The sequence below is a fragment of the Capsicum annuum genome, chromosome 10, assembly GCF_002878395.1.
Source record: "Capsicum annuum cultivar UCD-10X-F1 chromosome 10, UCD10Xv1.1, whole genome shotgun sequence".
Classification (NCBI taxonomy): Eukaryota; Viridiplantae; Streptophyta; class Magnoliopsida; order Solanales; family Solanaceae; genus Capsicum; species Capsicum annuum.
This window is the reverse complement of record NC_061120.1, coordinates 143,246,658-143,264,440: the sequence shown is the minus strand read 5'-3', so window position 1 is coordinate 143,264,440 and position 17,783 is coordinate 143,246,658. Positions and strand designations below refer to the sequence as shown.

The window sequence follows — 17,783 nt, the reverse complement described above, 5'->3', positions numbered from 1 at the left end:
TATCCTGGTATGCTTCAATCTTCGACCAATCAATCAAATCTTTTGGTCCAAAAAGCCACTTACATCTAGGTAAGTAGGCAATATTTTGGACATCTTTTGTATCTCAGACGATGGCCGAAAACGTCTCATTCCCGATATCAAGTTGTAAACTCAGACGTCTCTTTTTTAGAATGACGACAGCCAACACCCAATGTACACTTCATCGATCAAATACCAAGGTAAGCCAGCTAGAATGCTAAAACCTTTGATAATATTGATTAAGCATTCCTCGTTTTGGGACACTTCTGGTTGTTGTTGTAAATACCTAGCGTAGGCATTATTAATGTACACTTTGTACAAATAATTGTCTGTCGTGTACTGTATTTTTCTTCTGGCCTTCTTTTGGAGGTAGTGAAATATGACATCGATGTGTTGTACATATTATCAAATCAAATATTTCTTATTACGTGATGGTAAAATTAACACTCAGATATAATTAAATAAAGTACTAATAGTAAGATGTATGGCATTTAAACCTCATCATTCCAGCAAGTTTAGGGTTGTGACATCGAATAGAACTAATTCTTCGCTTTGGGATGCGCAACAATGATAACGCTCAAATTACACTCTTGAATGGGTGTAAGCGATTGTTGTCAATATAATAACACAACTTAGGTTGGAGTCGAATCCACAAGGAGTGAAAGCATGGAATTCAAAACTCGAGAGTATTAATAGTATACTAACCCGTAGTGTGAATAAAGAGAGCATAAATGTTAAATGGGGGATGTAGTTTGAATGTGTTTATAGTAACAATTACTACAATTTTAGAGTACAATCTTGATATTTGAAAAATGCTAAGAGTGAATTCAATTGAGAATAAGCCTTGGGGTTATGCAATTATAGGTGTGGGATCATGCATGGGCATTTGGCCATTTATTCAACTTTTAGCTAAAATTCATGGGTAGGCTATATGTCAATGTATTGGTGTCAATCTTTCAATTACAACACCAAATTTCACAAATAGGTTCTTTCGAACACCTCACAAGTGTGACAATTTTCCACATCTATTACCTCAATTGACATACTTATGTCTAAGAGATATCATTAAATGAAATGAATCAAGTTATTGGTTGCATTTATTCCTCACCCATGTCCTCTCTTTCAAAAATGACATGGTTTCTAGGGTGGTTGGAGTTGCCAACCCCCAACTCTTAATTAATTCATGAAATAAATGCAACACCCATCACAACTAACTAATTAGAAAAATAATAAGCTAAAACCCATGCACTACTACTACTTAAGCAAGCATAACCCCGAGATTGGAAAGTAGCAACTCATAGATAAAAGGGATAAGAATATACCAAAGTTCTCATTAACTTCATCCATGAGAAATAAAGACAATGTAGTTCCACACTTGGGGTTTCAATAATTCTTCAGTGGAAAATCACTAACATGTATTTTTTTCATTCAAGCTTAGTACAAAATTCTCAAAATATGAAAAGATAGATGCTAAAATAGAAGAGAGAAGCTAAAAATCTAAAGGAGAGGCTATCTTCCAAAAATGAAAACTAGGTCTTGAAAAAGGAGCTAAAATGCTCCTTTTAAACTCCACTCTACATTTGATGGAAATTACAAAACTATCACCTTATTCTTGATCTTCTTGAGTGGATCCAAAGTATATGAAGAGCAGACAGAGAGCAGGTGGCTAGCAGCTCCAAAGCAAATGTGAAGTGTATGCAAAGCAGGTGCGAAGTGGATGACTCATTTCCTTCATATTTGGCCTCTTGATGACTTGAATTACTTGCCCAATCTTCTCTTTTAACTTTTGCCTACATAAATGGGCATTACGTAAAAGAGTACCATTAAATCAATGGAAAAGCATGATAATTTAGGCTTAAAAGGTGCTAGTAAGTCGTCAAATTGATGACTTATCACCCCTCCCAAACTTAAACTATTGCTTGTCCTCAAGCAACCAAGAGTAATTAAATGAGATAGGGTATTTAACTCAAATCCACCTAGAAGAAAGCTATACTAAAGGAATAAGCTACCAAACTCTACAAACACTTTCCACACATGTCATGACAACAAGTAAACCAAAACTTTTCAATAAACACATATTTATGAAGCAAGGATGTAAGTTTGTATCAAATAAATTTTTCAAATCACAAAACATCTTAAGATAAGACATAAAATCATCACAGCTTGTCTCAATCTTCACAATGCATACCCAAACAGATAGTAAAACATCACCCTCTACCCAAAAGTACCGATATCGCTCGCATGCAAGAGTTAGCTCCACACACCAAACATATTTCAATTCTTAAAGGAGCTCAAATAAAGAAAGAATTCAAACTCACTCTCACAAACAAATTCAAGTACATCGGATAGAACCATAGGCTTGCCCTTTGTGTTTTTCGCCACTAATGTAGACTTACTTAGTTTGGAATCACTAAGGTCTTGTGGATCAAGACGAAGGTTTAAGGAGCGGGAAGGAATACATATGGATCAAGTGACTAAAGGACCTCCTTCAATGCAATCGCTTAGTCCTTTCTACCCCCAAAATTTTTAGATCACCCACCTTATTCTTTTTCAAATCATTTCCCATATTTTCCTAACTATTTGTTTAGCATTTACCAAACCATTCAAAACCACTATTTTCTTTATTTCACGTCTTTGACATTTTTAAGAGATTTTCTACCTATAAGCATTTCTTAGCCCCTCACTCGTAATTTTTTTTTCAAGTTCTATGGGCTAGGCTATTCAATTTTATCATCAAGCACATCTCTTGTCTTTTAAGAACATGTATTGACAACCTTACATACACCTTTCTTATCTTTTCTTTGATCATCTTCTCCCAAATACACAACCCTCCAAACTTAAGATTTTGCCTATAATCTATTATCTAGAATCATGCAATGCATCAAAGGGGGTTAGGAGCCACAAGAGAGGTTCTCAAAAGAGTTTAGGTGTTTTAGCATGGTTATCATTACAATAAGAAAGAACGAAGGGCAAAAAGGTTCAAATGGGTTAACTAGGGAACAATGTTAAGGTGGGAATTTGGCTATGTGACTGGTCAAAAAGGGCCTCAGGTCATCCTCCAAACCAAGCTTGTTTAGAATTTCACTTTGAATACACTCGAGGTAAGTTCTAGACTACATAAATGCATAAGAATTTTCAAAAGTATCACCACTCATGGCATTGTACTCATAGAGAAAAAAGTTAGTCTCCCAACCAATTTGAGCTTTATAAGTTACTCCGAGTCAATGACTCATCCTTGTAAAAAGAGAGCCAAAAATTGAGTTTAATGGTCTCACTAAAAAGAAAACTCAAGACATCCATGATCTTACAACTATATTTTTGGTTTTTTTCTCCAAAACATTTTATTCCTTGCCAATGACATTTTGGAAGTATTTTCGAATTTTGCTTCTTCCTAGTTAACTAAAATGACTAGATACTTCACCTAAGGATGTCGCCTCGTCATCCCTCATTGGTGAATTATCACTCGGTTCGACAAAGAAATTAAACTAAAATAAAAATAAAGATCAAAAGAAAGATAAAATAATAGTTTTCTCCTTAGGAAAGAACCGAGTTTCGAAGAAACCCCTTGGAGTTTATTAGGCATGTATATACAAAAGGCGACAAGAGTAATGCGCACAATCGGATACCACATTTAAATTAAGCGTATGACACAAAGTCCAAAACCAAATGACAATATTTGACATCATTATCAAAATGTCCAACAAGGGCCCATCCAAAGCAATGCCAATAAAAAAAACACGCGCCACAAGGGCTAAAGTAACAAACATCAAAGTAATAAAATAGAATATGTCTCCACAATTTATCAAACCATATGCCATAAAATGAGACAGTAGGTACCAACCATAAAATAAATCATAACGATACCCCACCCCCACTAAAAATATTGCATTGTCCCCAATGTAGAAATAAAAGAGAGTAAAGAGGGGTAAAGACTCCCTATGGCGCACTAGGTGCTCGGGTCCATATCGATGAATGATCATACTATCTCAATAGGATCCTCATCATGGTGGGCTCCTCTCATCAATTCTACTATGAAGGGTGACTCATCATCCCTGGATAATTTCTCATAGCAAGTTTTTCCTTGGAGACATACCTATGAGAAAGAGACAAAAACAACAAAACAAAAGACAAAAGGTAAAACTTGTTTTTGGAATTTTGTAAGTTAAGAAAGAAAATAAAAATAAAGATAAGAAAAGAAACTAGGATGCAAGGTAACTCATCACTAGATTCCATGGGTTTCATTTATTATAACATTTAATCATTTAGGCACGACATTGTCTCACATTTTTCACATTTCTCAAAACTAGATCATAGGGCATCCATAACCTCCAATGGAAACAAGAATGACCAATACACTTAAGAATGATGTCGTCCAATCTATCATAGGGTAAGGCAAACATTCATGTTTCCCGGTTAGGCTTAGTTACTAACAAGAACCATGGATGTCGTATTTCTCAACAATCTCCATCAACCAATGACTACTAACTATTTCATTATTAGGTTCAATTGGACTCAAAACAATGCATAAAAAATGACCACACCATGCCCTAAGGAAAGTTATATTGGCCATTACAAGCATACAACACATTTCTCTCTTATTGTCATTTCAACACACACATAGTGGGAATGCTAACCAAGACTTGGAGAAAGAAAATGAGAGCACAAGAGAGAAAGATCATGTCACCAAATCATCTCCAAACCCATTCAAGGTGCTCATACTATCGTACCTAAGCCACCCACCACACAAATAAGAAAGAAAGGTTTAATGGACATTTTGTCAAACACATGGTGCACTAGCTTCATTTATGAGAGTATCATGAGTTAAACTAGTGAAACAAGGCACCAATGACAATTTAATTATTCCAACAAGCATTAATCATCCCAATAAGGTCACAAAAACTTAATTCAAGTGACAAATCATCATAAGCTATGAAGCACTATGTCCATCTTTGAGAGAATTCAAAAGTGAAGTCAAAAGAGAGAACACCTTTCTTGATGTAAGAGAAGGGAAATTTTGAAAAATAAGTCCAAAAAAATTATTACACTTCTTGCTAGCTCAATTATTGATAAAGAAAGAGATAAAATTTAGTGTGATAGAAAGGAGTCGTTTGAATGGAGTTGTAGTGGGAAAGTTTAAGTGTGTACTGCTTTGGTGCTCTTTTACGTGTTTAAAGAAAGATTTTGGGCTGCCCGGGTCGGGTCAACCCCATAAACTCCAACCCATTTTAAAGACAGCCAACATGTTTAAAACGATATGCGTGCCAAATGCATTGAAACCATGACTGGACTACTTAAGCAGTTCTAGTGCACCTCGGAGCAATAAGTATCAGGTTTTTTGCGTCCAACATGCCACTGACCTGCGTCTGGATTGCTGCAGCATGTCCAGCGCAGGTCTAAGTAGTAACCTTCAATGAAAACAGCCCCTCATGCGTCCCTTTCATGCCACCTCTTCATCTTCTCTTTGTACAACACGGAGTTCATATATGCTTTGAGTTGAAACTCTTCCAACTCATGAAGTTAATTCACTCTCGATTTTGAAGCGTCTTCCTAATCCATATTCAACTTATTCAAAGCCCATAAAGCCCTATGTTCTAACTCGAGGGGTAAGTGATAAGCCTTCCCAAATACCAATTGGTAGGGGGACATACCGATAGAAGTTTTATAGGTCGTTCTATATGCCTAAAGAGCATCATTGAGTTGCCTTGCCCAATTTATACGACCAATATTCATGGTTTTCTCAAGGATGGACTTGATTTCACAATTCGAGACTTCAACTTGGCCACTAGTTTGAGGATGATAAGGAGTAGCAACCTTATGCTTCAACCCATACTTATCAAGCAAAGCACCAAAGACCCGATTACAAAAATGAGAGCTGCCATCACTAATAATTGCCCTTGGAGTCCCGAACTTTGTAAAGATGTACTTCTTTAAGAAAAAAGATTACACTCTTGCCTTCATTGTTCAGTAAAGCAATGGCTTCCACCCACTTTGAGACATAATCGATGGGTACCAAGATATATTTATTACCATATAAGCTCATAAAGGGACCCATGAAGTCGATCCCCCACACATCAAATAGTTCAACCTCGAGATTGGGATTAAGGGAAATATCATACTTCCTCAAAACACCACCTGGCATTTGACATTGAGGACATGTTTTGAACAACTCATAAGCATCACTATGAAGGGTAGGCCAATAGTATCCACTTTGAAAAACCTTAGCGGTCGTTTGGATCCCACCAAGATGACCACCGAACGAAGAGGAGCAACACAACTCAGGAATATCTGTCATTTCCGCCTCCATAACACACCTACGGATCACACCATCTGCACACTCCCTAAAAAAGAATGGTTCATCCCAAAAATACGTTTTCATATAAAATAGGAACCGCTTCTTTGATAATGATTTAGCTTATTGGGAAGCACACCGCTCACAACATAGTTTGCATAATCCGCATACCAAGGTGTAATGCTCCCCGAAAGTAACATGAATAGCTCATCGGGGAAGATGTCATAAATATCAATCTCACCCAACTTCTCATGATTGGATTCAAGGTGGGAAAGGTGGTCGGCCACTTGATTCTCACACCCCTTTCGATCCTTCACTTCAAAATTGAACTCTTGCAAGAGCAATATCCATCTAATCAATTGAGGTTTTGACTCTTTCTTTGCTATGAGATATCGAAAAGCGGCATGGTCCATGTGCACAACCACTTTCATGCCCAAAAAATAGGCTCAAAACTTTTTGAAATCATATACCACTGCTAATAACTCTTGTTCTGTTATGGTATAGTTGCGCTGAGCACCATTCAACGTCTTACTTATATAGTAAATTGGATGGAACAACTTTTCTTTTCTTTAACCCAAAATCGCACCTAGAGCAACACCGTTTACATCACACATTAATTCAAAGGGTGATGACCAATCTGGGGCTACTATGATAGGAGCCGACACAAAGAGTTCCTTGAGACAATTGAAAGCTTTTACATAATCACCATCAAACCCAAATTTTGCCTCCTTTTCAAGAAGCTTGCACAAAGGGTGATCAACCTTTGAAAAAATTTTAATGAAGCGCCGATGGTAACCGGCATGACCAAGAAAACTTCTAATGCCCTTCACGAAGATCTGTGGAGATAACTTAGCGATCACCTCAACTTTTACTTGATACACTTGGATGCCCTTTCTTGAAATTTTATGTCCTAGAACAATGCCTTCCTTGACCATGAAATGACATTTTTCCCAATTCAAAATAAGATTAGTCTCCACACATCGTTCAAGGACTTTACTTAAGTGAGCAAGACAAAAATCAAATGAATCCCCAACCACAGAGAATTTATCCATAAAAACCTCTAGTGTATCCTCTACCATATCGGCAAATATGGACAGCATGCATCATTGGAACGTGTCTGGTGCGTTGCACAACCCAAAGGGCATGCACTTGAAAGAAAATATGCCATAGGGATAACTGAAAGTGGTCTTTTCTTGGTCTTTTGGGGCGATACAAATTTGATTGTACCCCGAGTAACCATCAAGAAAGCAATACCAACCTCGACCAGCTAGCCTATCCAATATTTGATCCATGAATGGCATAGAAAAGTGGTTTTTCTTGGTCTACGAGTTTAATTTGCGATAATACATACACACTCTCCAACTCGTGACCGGGTGCATAGGTGCAAGATCATTATTCTCATTTGGGACCACAGTCATGCCACCCTTCTTAGGAACATATTAAATTGGACACACCCATGTGCTATTAAAATTGGGTAGACAACTCCCGCATCAAGCCGCTTAATAATTTCCTTCTTGACCATCTCTTGCATCGAATGATTTAGTCACCTTTGGTGTTCCACACTAGGAACACGATCAACATTTATCTTGATTTTATGAGAACAAATTCTGGGAAGAATGCCTATAATTTTCGTGATAGTCCGTCCGATAGCACGAATGAACTTTTTCACAATTGATTTAAAGGTATCCACTTGATAAGGTTCAAGATCACTTGCTATAATGATTGGCAATGTATTATCTTTACCCAAGAAAACATATTGGAGATGGGATGGTAATGGCTTAATTTTGAGTTGAGGTGGTTCAATAATAGACGGCTTGGCGGGTGGACTATCACAGTTTTTCAAATCAAGATCTAATTTGACTGGGTTCTTGGTGTAGGATCCAAGACCCGTCAATGAAGCTACCACCTCATCATATTCTTCAACCACCTCACTTCCAAAGTTCCACAATACACCCACCAAGGGGTCATTCACAAGATCCATTTTAGCGGTGTTATCTACCTCATCATCAACCACATCAATCACCGAAATAACTTGCAAGTCCATGGGTTGCTTCATGGACTTACACACATTGAAGGATACTTCTTCATCGTTCACCCAAAATTTCATCTCCCCATATTCCACATACACTAAGGCCCTTCTGGTAGCTAAGAATGTTCTACCAAGAATGATTGGGATCTCATGATCAACCTCAGAATCGAGAATCATGAAGTCGGCCGAAAAGATAAACTGGTCAAATTTCACCAAAACATCATACAACATACCAACGAGATTTTTGATTAAATGATTGGCCATTAGAAGCCTTATAGTAGTAGGCTTAGGAGAACCCAAGCCTAACTTTTGAAACACAGCGAATGGCATCAAATTAATACTTGCCCCAAGATCACTCAAAAAAATTTCAAATTCGTAGACCCCGATAGTGCAAGGAATAGTGAATGCACTCGGGTCTTCTTTCTTCACCACCATTGTTCTAGACAATATAGCACTACAATTATGGGTTACGTTAATTGTTTCAAAATCCATGACTCGCTTCTTTGTAACCAAGTCCTTCATAAATTTAGCATAACCGGTCATTTCTTGTAAGGCTTCTAGCAAAGGAATATTCACCGACAAATTGCTAAACTTCGCAATAAACTTCTTAAACTTGGTATCATTATCCTTATTCTTGAGTCTTTGTGGCAATGGGGGAGGAATTTTGATTTGTGGCAATGGAACAATTGGAGTTTCATCCATTTTTGGAATATCATCATCAATCACCTTCAGAGTTTTCTCACTTTCAACATTTTCTTCAACTATCGTTGGACGTTCAATACTTGTCTCATTAGGCTTTGAGTCATTATCAATTTATTCTTCTAGCCATTTTCTCTTTGCATTGGCTTGTTCTTTATTTGACTTTTCATTGGGGTCTTCAATAAGATCATAATATCTTTACCAAGAGTTCAACCACTCCTAGTGACAATAGCCATGATGTGAGCATCATTTTTAGGATTGACAATCGTGTCACTAGGTAATCCACCCGTTGGTCTTGCATTAAGTTGTGCTGAGATTTGGCCCAATTAAGCTTCAAGTTGCTTGATAGAGGTCGAGTAAGATGTCACGGTTAGACTTAGTTGTGAGAAGTTACCTTTTATTTATCTCACCATCTTATTGGTCCTCTTAACACTCATTAGAATTTAAGCAAGGGTGCCTTCATTATTGAGCTTATCCGGGTCAATGGAACTTGACTCTTTACCTTTTGCCAATTATGTGGAGGTACATATTGATCATAATATCTTTTCTTATCTCTCTAATCCTAATCTTTATCATGATCTCTATCACGATCTCTTTCCTTCCAACCTTGATTCCCACCTTGCCTTTGATAGATAGGGCGGGAACCCCCTGATTGGTTCGACAAGAACCGAATTTCTTCATCGAGGGACTCTGTTTTCTCATCATCATAAACTTTAGCACTCTTAAAAGAAATGGTGTTAACCGCCTTAGGAGGAGCTCCCATCACATGCTTAGTGAGAAGATCAAGTTGTGTCATCACTTTAGCCATATTTGCATCTCTTTGTTCATCTTTTTTCTTTTGCTCTTGACTCACAAAAGATGCGATAGGAGCCCCCACGGCCACCTCAGTATCTCTTTTGTGCCATCCTCTACTTTGCTTGGCCACTTGATCTAATAAAGTTGATGCAATACCATATGATAATTTAACAAAAGAACCCCCAGCCACATTATCGGCTACCATCTTATTTAATTGATCCAATGCTCTATAGAAAATTTAAAGGAGCATTTTATCCAGAACCTCATAATTCATATATTGCATTAACTTATTATTAAATCATTGCCAAGCTTCATATAACAGTTCGCCATTAAGTTGGCAAAAGTTAATGATTTCATCCTTTAGTTCCAACATTCGAGAAGGGGGAAAGTATCTTTCCAAGAATGCAACTAGATCGACTCTTGAGATATGTGGGGCATGTCAAATGAAGAACACACCTCAATAAAATTCATCAAGTATAGATTAGCATCCTCATGTGCTTGACCTCTAAATAACCCTTTAATTTAAAGCAAGTGGATCAACATGCTAGTAACGTGAAATACTCCATTTTCTTCCGTTGGTGGAATATGAAGAGCACTAGCTCGACCCACATTACTAAGGTGATCCTCATCCTCATGATACCTATCAATTGACCCGGTATGACTACTGTGTTGACTCATAGTATCGTGTATACTATAACGCACACCTGAGAAAGACAAAAACACAAAACAATATAAAATAAAACACTACAGCTAACCCAAAGTAACTAAATATACTACAAGAGTCAAAACTATGTTTCACTCCCTGGCAATGGCGCCATTTCTTGTAACACTCAAATTACACTCTTGAATGGGTGTAAGCGATTGTTGTCAATATAATAACCTAACTTAGGTTGAGGTCGAATCCACAAGAAATGAAATCATGGAATTCAAAACTCAAGAGTATTAATAGTCTACTAAAAGATGACCCATAGTGTGAAAAAAGTAAGCATAACTGTAAAATGGGGTATTTAGTTTGAATGTGTCTATAGTGGAAATTACTACAATTTTAGAGTACAATCTTGATATTTGAAAAATGCTAAGAGTGAATTCAATTGAGAATAAGCCTTGGGGTTATGCAATTATAGGTGTGGGATCATGCATGGGTATTTGGCCATTTATTCAACTTTTAGATAAAATTCATGGGTAGGCTATATGTCAATGTATTGGTGTCAATCTTTCAATTACAACACCAAATTTCACAAATGGGTTTTTTCGAACACCTCACAAGTGTGACAATTTTTCACATCTATTGCCTTAATTGACATCTTTAAGTCTAAGAGATATCATCAAATAAAATGAATCAAGTTATTGGTTGCATTTATTCCTTACTCATGTCCTCTCTTTCAAGAATGACATGGGTTCTAGGGTGGTTGGAGTTGCCAACCCCCAACCCTCAATTAATTCATGAAATAAATGCAACACCAATCACAACTAACTAATTAGAAAAATAATTAGCTAAAACTCATGCACTACCACTACCTAAGCAAGCATAACCCCAAGATTAGAAATTAGCTACTCATAGATAAAAGGGATAAGAATATACCAAAGTTATCATTAACTTCATCTATGAGAAATAGAGACAATGTAGTTTCACACTTGGGGTTTTAATAAGTCTTTAATGGAAAATCACTGACATATACTTTTTCATTCAAGCTTAGTACAAAATTCTCAAAAGATGAAAAGATAGATGCTAAAAGATAAGAGAGAAGCTAAAAATCTAAAAGAGAGGCTATCTTCCAAAAATGAAAACTAGGTCTTGAAAAAGGAGCTAAAACCCTCCTTTTAAACTCCACTCTACATTTGATGAAAATTATAAAACTTCCACCTTATTCTTGATCTGCTTGAGAGGATCCAAAGCGGATGAAGAGCAGACAGAGAGTAGATGGCTAGCAGCTCCAAAGCAGAGGTGAAGCGGATGCAAAGCAGGTCCGAAGCGGATGACTCATTTCCTTCACATTTGGCCTCTTGATGACTTGAATAACTTGACCAATCTTCTCTTTTTACTTTTACCAACATAAATGGGCATTACGTAAAAGAGTACCATCAAATCAATAGAAAGGAATGATAATTTAGGCTTAAAAGATGCTAGCAAGTCGTCAAATTGATGACTTATCAAACAACAAAGTCGAATATATCAGAACCAAGACCCGATTCGTTCACTTTGTAGAGTTTGTCATTTTATTTTCTGCATGATTTATATGTGTTAATTTCATATTTTTACAGCAAGAATTGTATCAATCAATATCTTTAAAAATGATTTATGTACCTACCGATATGAAGCTTTAACAGCCCATCGACAATCCATTCTAAAAATTCATCGATCAACTTTGTTAGTTTTTTTAGAGCCTCGTCCGAGATATTGAACCCTTCAAATGGGTAATTCTTTCGTTCTTCCAGACTGACAAGCTTCACTTTTTCTTTGTATTTGAAAGTAGTTGATGGATTATCAACTATGACATTATGTTGTTCGGCAGTAGCTTCTACTATGACATCCACCTTGATAGTCAAAATCGTCAATGCTAATCACATAGATACTAACTTATATGTTTTAGCAAATCAAATAGGTTTTCTCCTATTTTAATTTTGTCCAAATAGATGAGTCATATACTATAACAGATGGATCATTTGTTGGGACAAATCAAAATAGGAGGAAGACTTGTATGATAGTTTCCAACAGATAATCCATCTGTTGCAATATATGACTCATCTATTTGGACAAACTAAAATATTAGAAAGTCTGTCCCAATAGATGACCCATCTATTGCAGTAGATAGGTCATCTATTGGTAAAAATTATAATATTAGGAAGGCCTATTTGATTTGGTAAAATAGACGAGACATAAGTTGCAACAAATAATGCGTCTAATGCAACAGGTTAGTCAACTATTGCAACAAATGCATATATCTGTTTGATAATTTTTAGCAGATGTATCATCTGTTGTAACAGATATGTAGTCTATTTTTTTATTGGAATAGATGATATATATTCACCTTCTTTAGCCCATGCTGATCACCCGTGGCCCTTGTACATTCATTAAAAATTGAAGACAGAGACAGAGGAGTTTCAATTTGTCTTTTTTTGATACTTGATGACGCCTTGGAAATTTCTTTTCTCCGTCTCTTAGTCGCCTTAATGTCTAATGGAGTGTATGGATATGAAATCTTTTTTGATGAAATGACACCCTTCTTAGATTTAAATTTCTTTACAGAAGAATTTAATGAATTAATAGCTTTAATCACTCCATCACGTTTCACTTTGCAGCCTTGACATTTGCATGCAGAACATTTGCTAGGAGGGGCAAAATCTGTAAAAATAATATGATCATAAACATAATGATTTGTTGTTTCAAAAACTGCAAGAGGAGAATCATTAGCCCCAACATCAACACCACTACCACCACCAACAGCTTCATCACTACTAACACCATCAGTAACAATAAGCCCGCCCTTCAAAATTATTTTTCATGTGATGGTTATTGCTCCAAATAATTCCTTTTTTATTCTATCAATGACCTTAGGGTCCGATAAAGTTTTCACAGATTGTAAAGTAAGAAACATGGCATCTTCAACTCTTGATTGGTCGAAACAAGCCACAGATGCACAATCTAAAATAAATCAATACATATATTAGAATGATGATTAAATTATTTAAAAAATTAATAATTAAAATAAAAACTTAATTAGAATTAGAATTACTGCTTCCTTCGGGGGTTGAAGAGATCAATAAATTTTGTATTTTTATCAATTTTGGTCGACAACTATCTCAGGATTCTTGGACATGAAACTTATTTCTGGTGGTTCACTTGTTGTCCCAAATAAGGAATGGCTTCAAATGCCCAAGCCTATAAATAAGCCAATAAATCAAAAGCATTATTCAATCAAAAAAATCTTAATAAAAAAATATTTATCATGAAAGTTCATGCAAAGCCATATAAGTTGACTGTCTTTGACGTTAATAGAGTCAACAAATATTTGACAGTTATTTTGAAGCTTTCATAACACCAAGGATAGTTGTTAAATATCTCAAGATCCTCGGAGAGTTTTATTAAACTGAGTGGTATGTTGTTGTTCACGTCTATTGCCCAAAGAATATTATGTACAAACCAAACTAAGAACAATGATTGCTTGTGCTTCCTTAAAAGTCCTTTACCTTTCAATACTTCTATCAGATTTTTATTTTTGAAGCTTGGACCAACAAGGGATACCAAGTCATCACCATTACTTAACTTGTCTCTGCCCTTTTTGGGTGTGCGAAGTGCTTTTTTAGGGTTATAATAGGTATGGGATGAGAATAAGGGTAACATTTTAGTTCAGTAACTATGACAAACTCCTTCCAACCAAAACAAACAGGCATGCCATAATAATTTATCCAAACCTCATTCATCTTATCTTTATTTCCATTCATAAACCTACACTTGAGAAGACCATATACTATTTTTATTTGAAAGCGAGCATTGTTGTCCTTCGGCAAATTAAGGTATTGCCCAAAACAGCTGTCCCTGAAATAAGCATCCAATTTTTGGTCCGGGAGTATTTTTCTAAAGGCGTCAAAAAATTTTCTCATAGCTGACTTAACCACAAAATCACCAGTTAAATCTATGAAACCATCGCACTGCATTCTCATAGGATAACTTTTAATGTTGAAGGTTTTGACCAACTCTTCAGTGGAAGGGCTATTAGCACTTGGATCATCTCCTTTGAAACATTTCTCATCCCTATGTTCATTGTTTTCCGTTACTGATTAAGATAACGCTTGTAAAGCAAGCTCATAGAGTGGTGGATGTAGCCTAGCTGCTTCACTTATTCCCTTACTTGGACTTGATTCGGTTTCTTTTCTTTTGGGAGCCATAATCTAAAAATAACAGGAAAAAATAAAAATGATTATAATTGATTAAAGCATCATAAAAAAATAATAGTAAATCTAACATGTACAACACTGTAAAATAACAGTTTCAATAGATCACACATATGTTGCAACAGGTGTGTTATTTGTTTCAACATATAACTAACCTGTTGTAACAGATAAGTAATTTGTTGTAAACAATAAAAATAGTTTTTACACTATTGTGATTTGATCAAACAAATCACTCATTTGTTGAAACAGATTTCTTATCTGTGCAACAGATCAACTGTCCATATTATTTAGATTTCTTTTAACAGAAGCATCATTTATCGCAACAGATGAATTATCTGTTAGGATAAATCAAAGTCTTGGATATGTCATCCTGTTAGAATAGTTAATAAGATTTCAAACAACAGATCATTCAGTTGTTGCATCAGATGATTCAGTTGTTGCATCAAATGGTTCAGCTGTTGAATCAGATGGTTCATCTGTTGCATCAGATGGTTCATCTGTTGCATCAGATGGTTCATTTGTCGTATCAGATGGTTCAGTTGTTGAATCAAATAGTTTATTTACTGCACGAAAAAAAATAGTAGCAAGATTTTGTTCAATAGAACAGCAACAATATCACCATTTAATATCAAATACACCATTTTTACCAAGAACAACAACAAATCAATCGAACAACACCAACACAACACAGACACCAAGAATATCAACAGCGACCAAAAATACTAAAATTATTGTTTTGTTTGTACAAATACAAAGAACAAAAATCAAACTTCAATAAACTCAACAGATACCAACAAATTGAATCAACAGTTCTATAACAAGAACTACAATAACAAAAAAATTATATTTCACTCCGGAAGGAGAAAAAATACCAGAAATTAGGTTTTTCTTCAGTTCTAATTTCAAATTTAAGCAACAAATATTAAAATTGTTAACAAATACTAGAAGAGAAGTTGGCTCAAGTTCCTCTTTTTCTTAATAACTAAAAGCCCTAATTTTTCACCTGTGAAAAAAGAAAAGGGAAGATGAAGAACTCAAATCTGTTTTCACCGGAGAGCAATGTTGTCACATCGATTGATTTTTGAAAGTTGAAAAGGAACTCGAAGCCCAACTATTTATAGCTGGGAAGTTGAAGTCACCGGGGATTGAAGGGGGGAATTTGCAGAACTGTTGGTTGGAAGAAGCTTGAGAGAAACAGTCGAGATAGAGAGAAGGGAGAGAGGAGAGAGACATTTGATTTGGAGAGAAAAGGGGTGTGGGTTGATTTGTATTTTTAAAAAGATTAGATAGTTTTAAAAATATTAATCAAGTCCACAATTAACTTAATTAAGTTTTCTAATTATGTTTGACTTTTTAAGTTGGTCAATGTCACCAATCCTTCATTCAAGACTAAAATAACACCTTTCCTTCAATTTTCTCACATAAGTTCATGGATCTTTCAATTTTTAATTTATAATATGGTAAAATAGTGTTATAAAGAAAAAATTATAAATAATTAAAAACATGATTAAACAAATTTATGAAAGAAAAAACTTCTAACATAATTTTACAAATATAAATAAAAAATGTTATAATAGCTACTATGATATGCAATTCAACTCTAACATTTGTACTTTCAAGTTATAAAAGAATTACATTTTTGTAAATTATATTACTATCGTACTATGCAATTTAAATTCCTAAAAAAAAAAATAAACAATAAATTTTATTAGTACCCCATGATAATTTTGAGATAATAATACTTACTACTTGATTCGAAGTGGATACTACCTAGATTAGAATGAGCATTCAATATTTTGTGATACTATCATTTCAAATAGCGATTATTTTTATATGTATGACAAATGATAAAATATGATAATTTTGAGGTGTATGACAATAATATGAAGATCAATGATAAATGGAGATGTGAAATTCGGCTAATTAAGTATTTTAGTAAAAACTGTTAAATGATATTCATCCTCGTGATGTTTTCAAATAGAAAATATGCAATGCAATGACTTTCTATTTGAGTTATTCTCAATCTTCGTATTCATATAGATGAAAAAAAAAACTATGAATCATTATTTATTTATTATAGAATTATAGGGTCAACAATATTAATTAAGGAATTCAACCCATAATTTGCCTAAGATCTGTTAGGCGAGCCTCGAGAGTTGGGAGTTAGGCAGGCTTAGAGCGTGCAGTTGGGCACTTAAGGTGTAAGCCTCACGGGACTAAAGCCTTACTCCTATGCCTCGAGGCATTTTGCCAGTGACATTCCCCAAGTGAGCCTCAAAATTGTCTTTTAAAACTCTAGTATTTTTTTAGAGATACAAGTTATGAATTGTAATTAATTGAAACTTAGACTATATAGGATAACTGGGATATTATGTTCGCTAAGCCTTGTAGTTTTTTTTTCTTTTTTTAATTTCATATACACTGTTACGATCCATATATTCTAATTTTAGAGGCTCGCCTGCATTGTTCTAGATTGAAAGAATCTCAGTGAAGTCGTATTTTAATGATATAGGTAGCAAACAAGCAGGTTAAGTTGAATTTGAGTTAGTCAAAATGAGTTGAGTTAATAAATGGATGAGTTATTGATTTATCCAAAATTACTTGAACTGAAATAGATTAAGCTGAAATGAGCTAAAATGTGAGTCATAATCTCATCCGTTCAAATTTTACTAAGTTTTAATTATTTTACTTGTTTCTTTAATAATTGTATAGTACCTTATAAAATTATTATTTTTTGTTATTACGACTATATATAATACAACAGATACTTCCTTTATCCCAATTTATATGGTAACTTCTCCGTTTTATCGATCCCAATAAGAATGACACCTTTTCGTATTTGGAAAATATTTAATGACACTCAACATTTTACCCATATTGAATCCTACTTATTTAGGAAAAAATCCACAAAGGTTTACTCCATTTATTTTAAGTGTATTTCTAAAACATTGCAAAATTTTGTGCGCAATCAAATTATATCAAATAATTGAGACGAAGTGAGTAAAAAAAATATCTTTTTGAAACTATTTGAAAAAAATTCTCAAGAATCAATTTAGAGCT

General features: G+C 35.0%; 1 protein-coding gene across 1 annotated transcript; it reads right to left on the bottom strand.

The window, feature by feature from the left end:
* Positions 1–7,850: 7,850 nt before the first annotated feature.
* On the bottom strand, positions 7,851–9,038 carry LOC107844380. Its single transcript, XM_047397718.1, has 2 exons — positions 8,747–9,038; positions 7,851–8,638 (listed from the first exon to the last, which is right to left on the bottom strand). Exons 1-2 carry the CDS (start codon positions 9,036–9,038, stop codon positions 7,851–7,853), a joined length of 1,080 nt encoding a protein of 359 aa, XP_047253674.1.
* Positions 9,039–17,783: the final 8,745 nt, after the last annotated feature.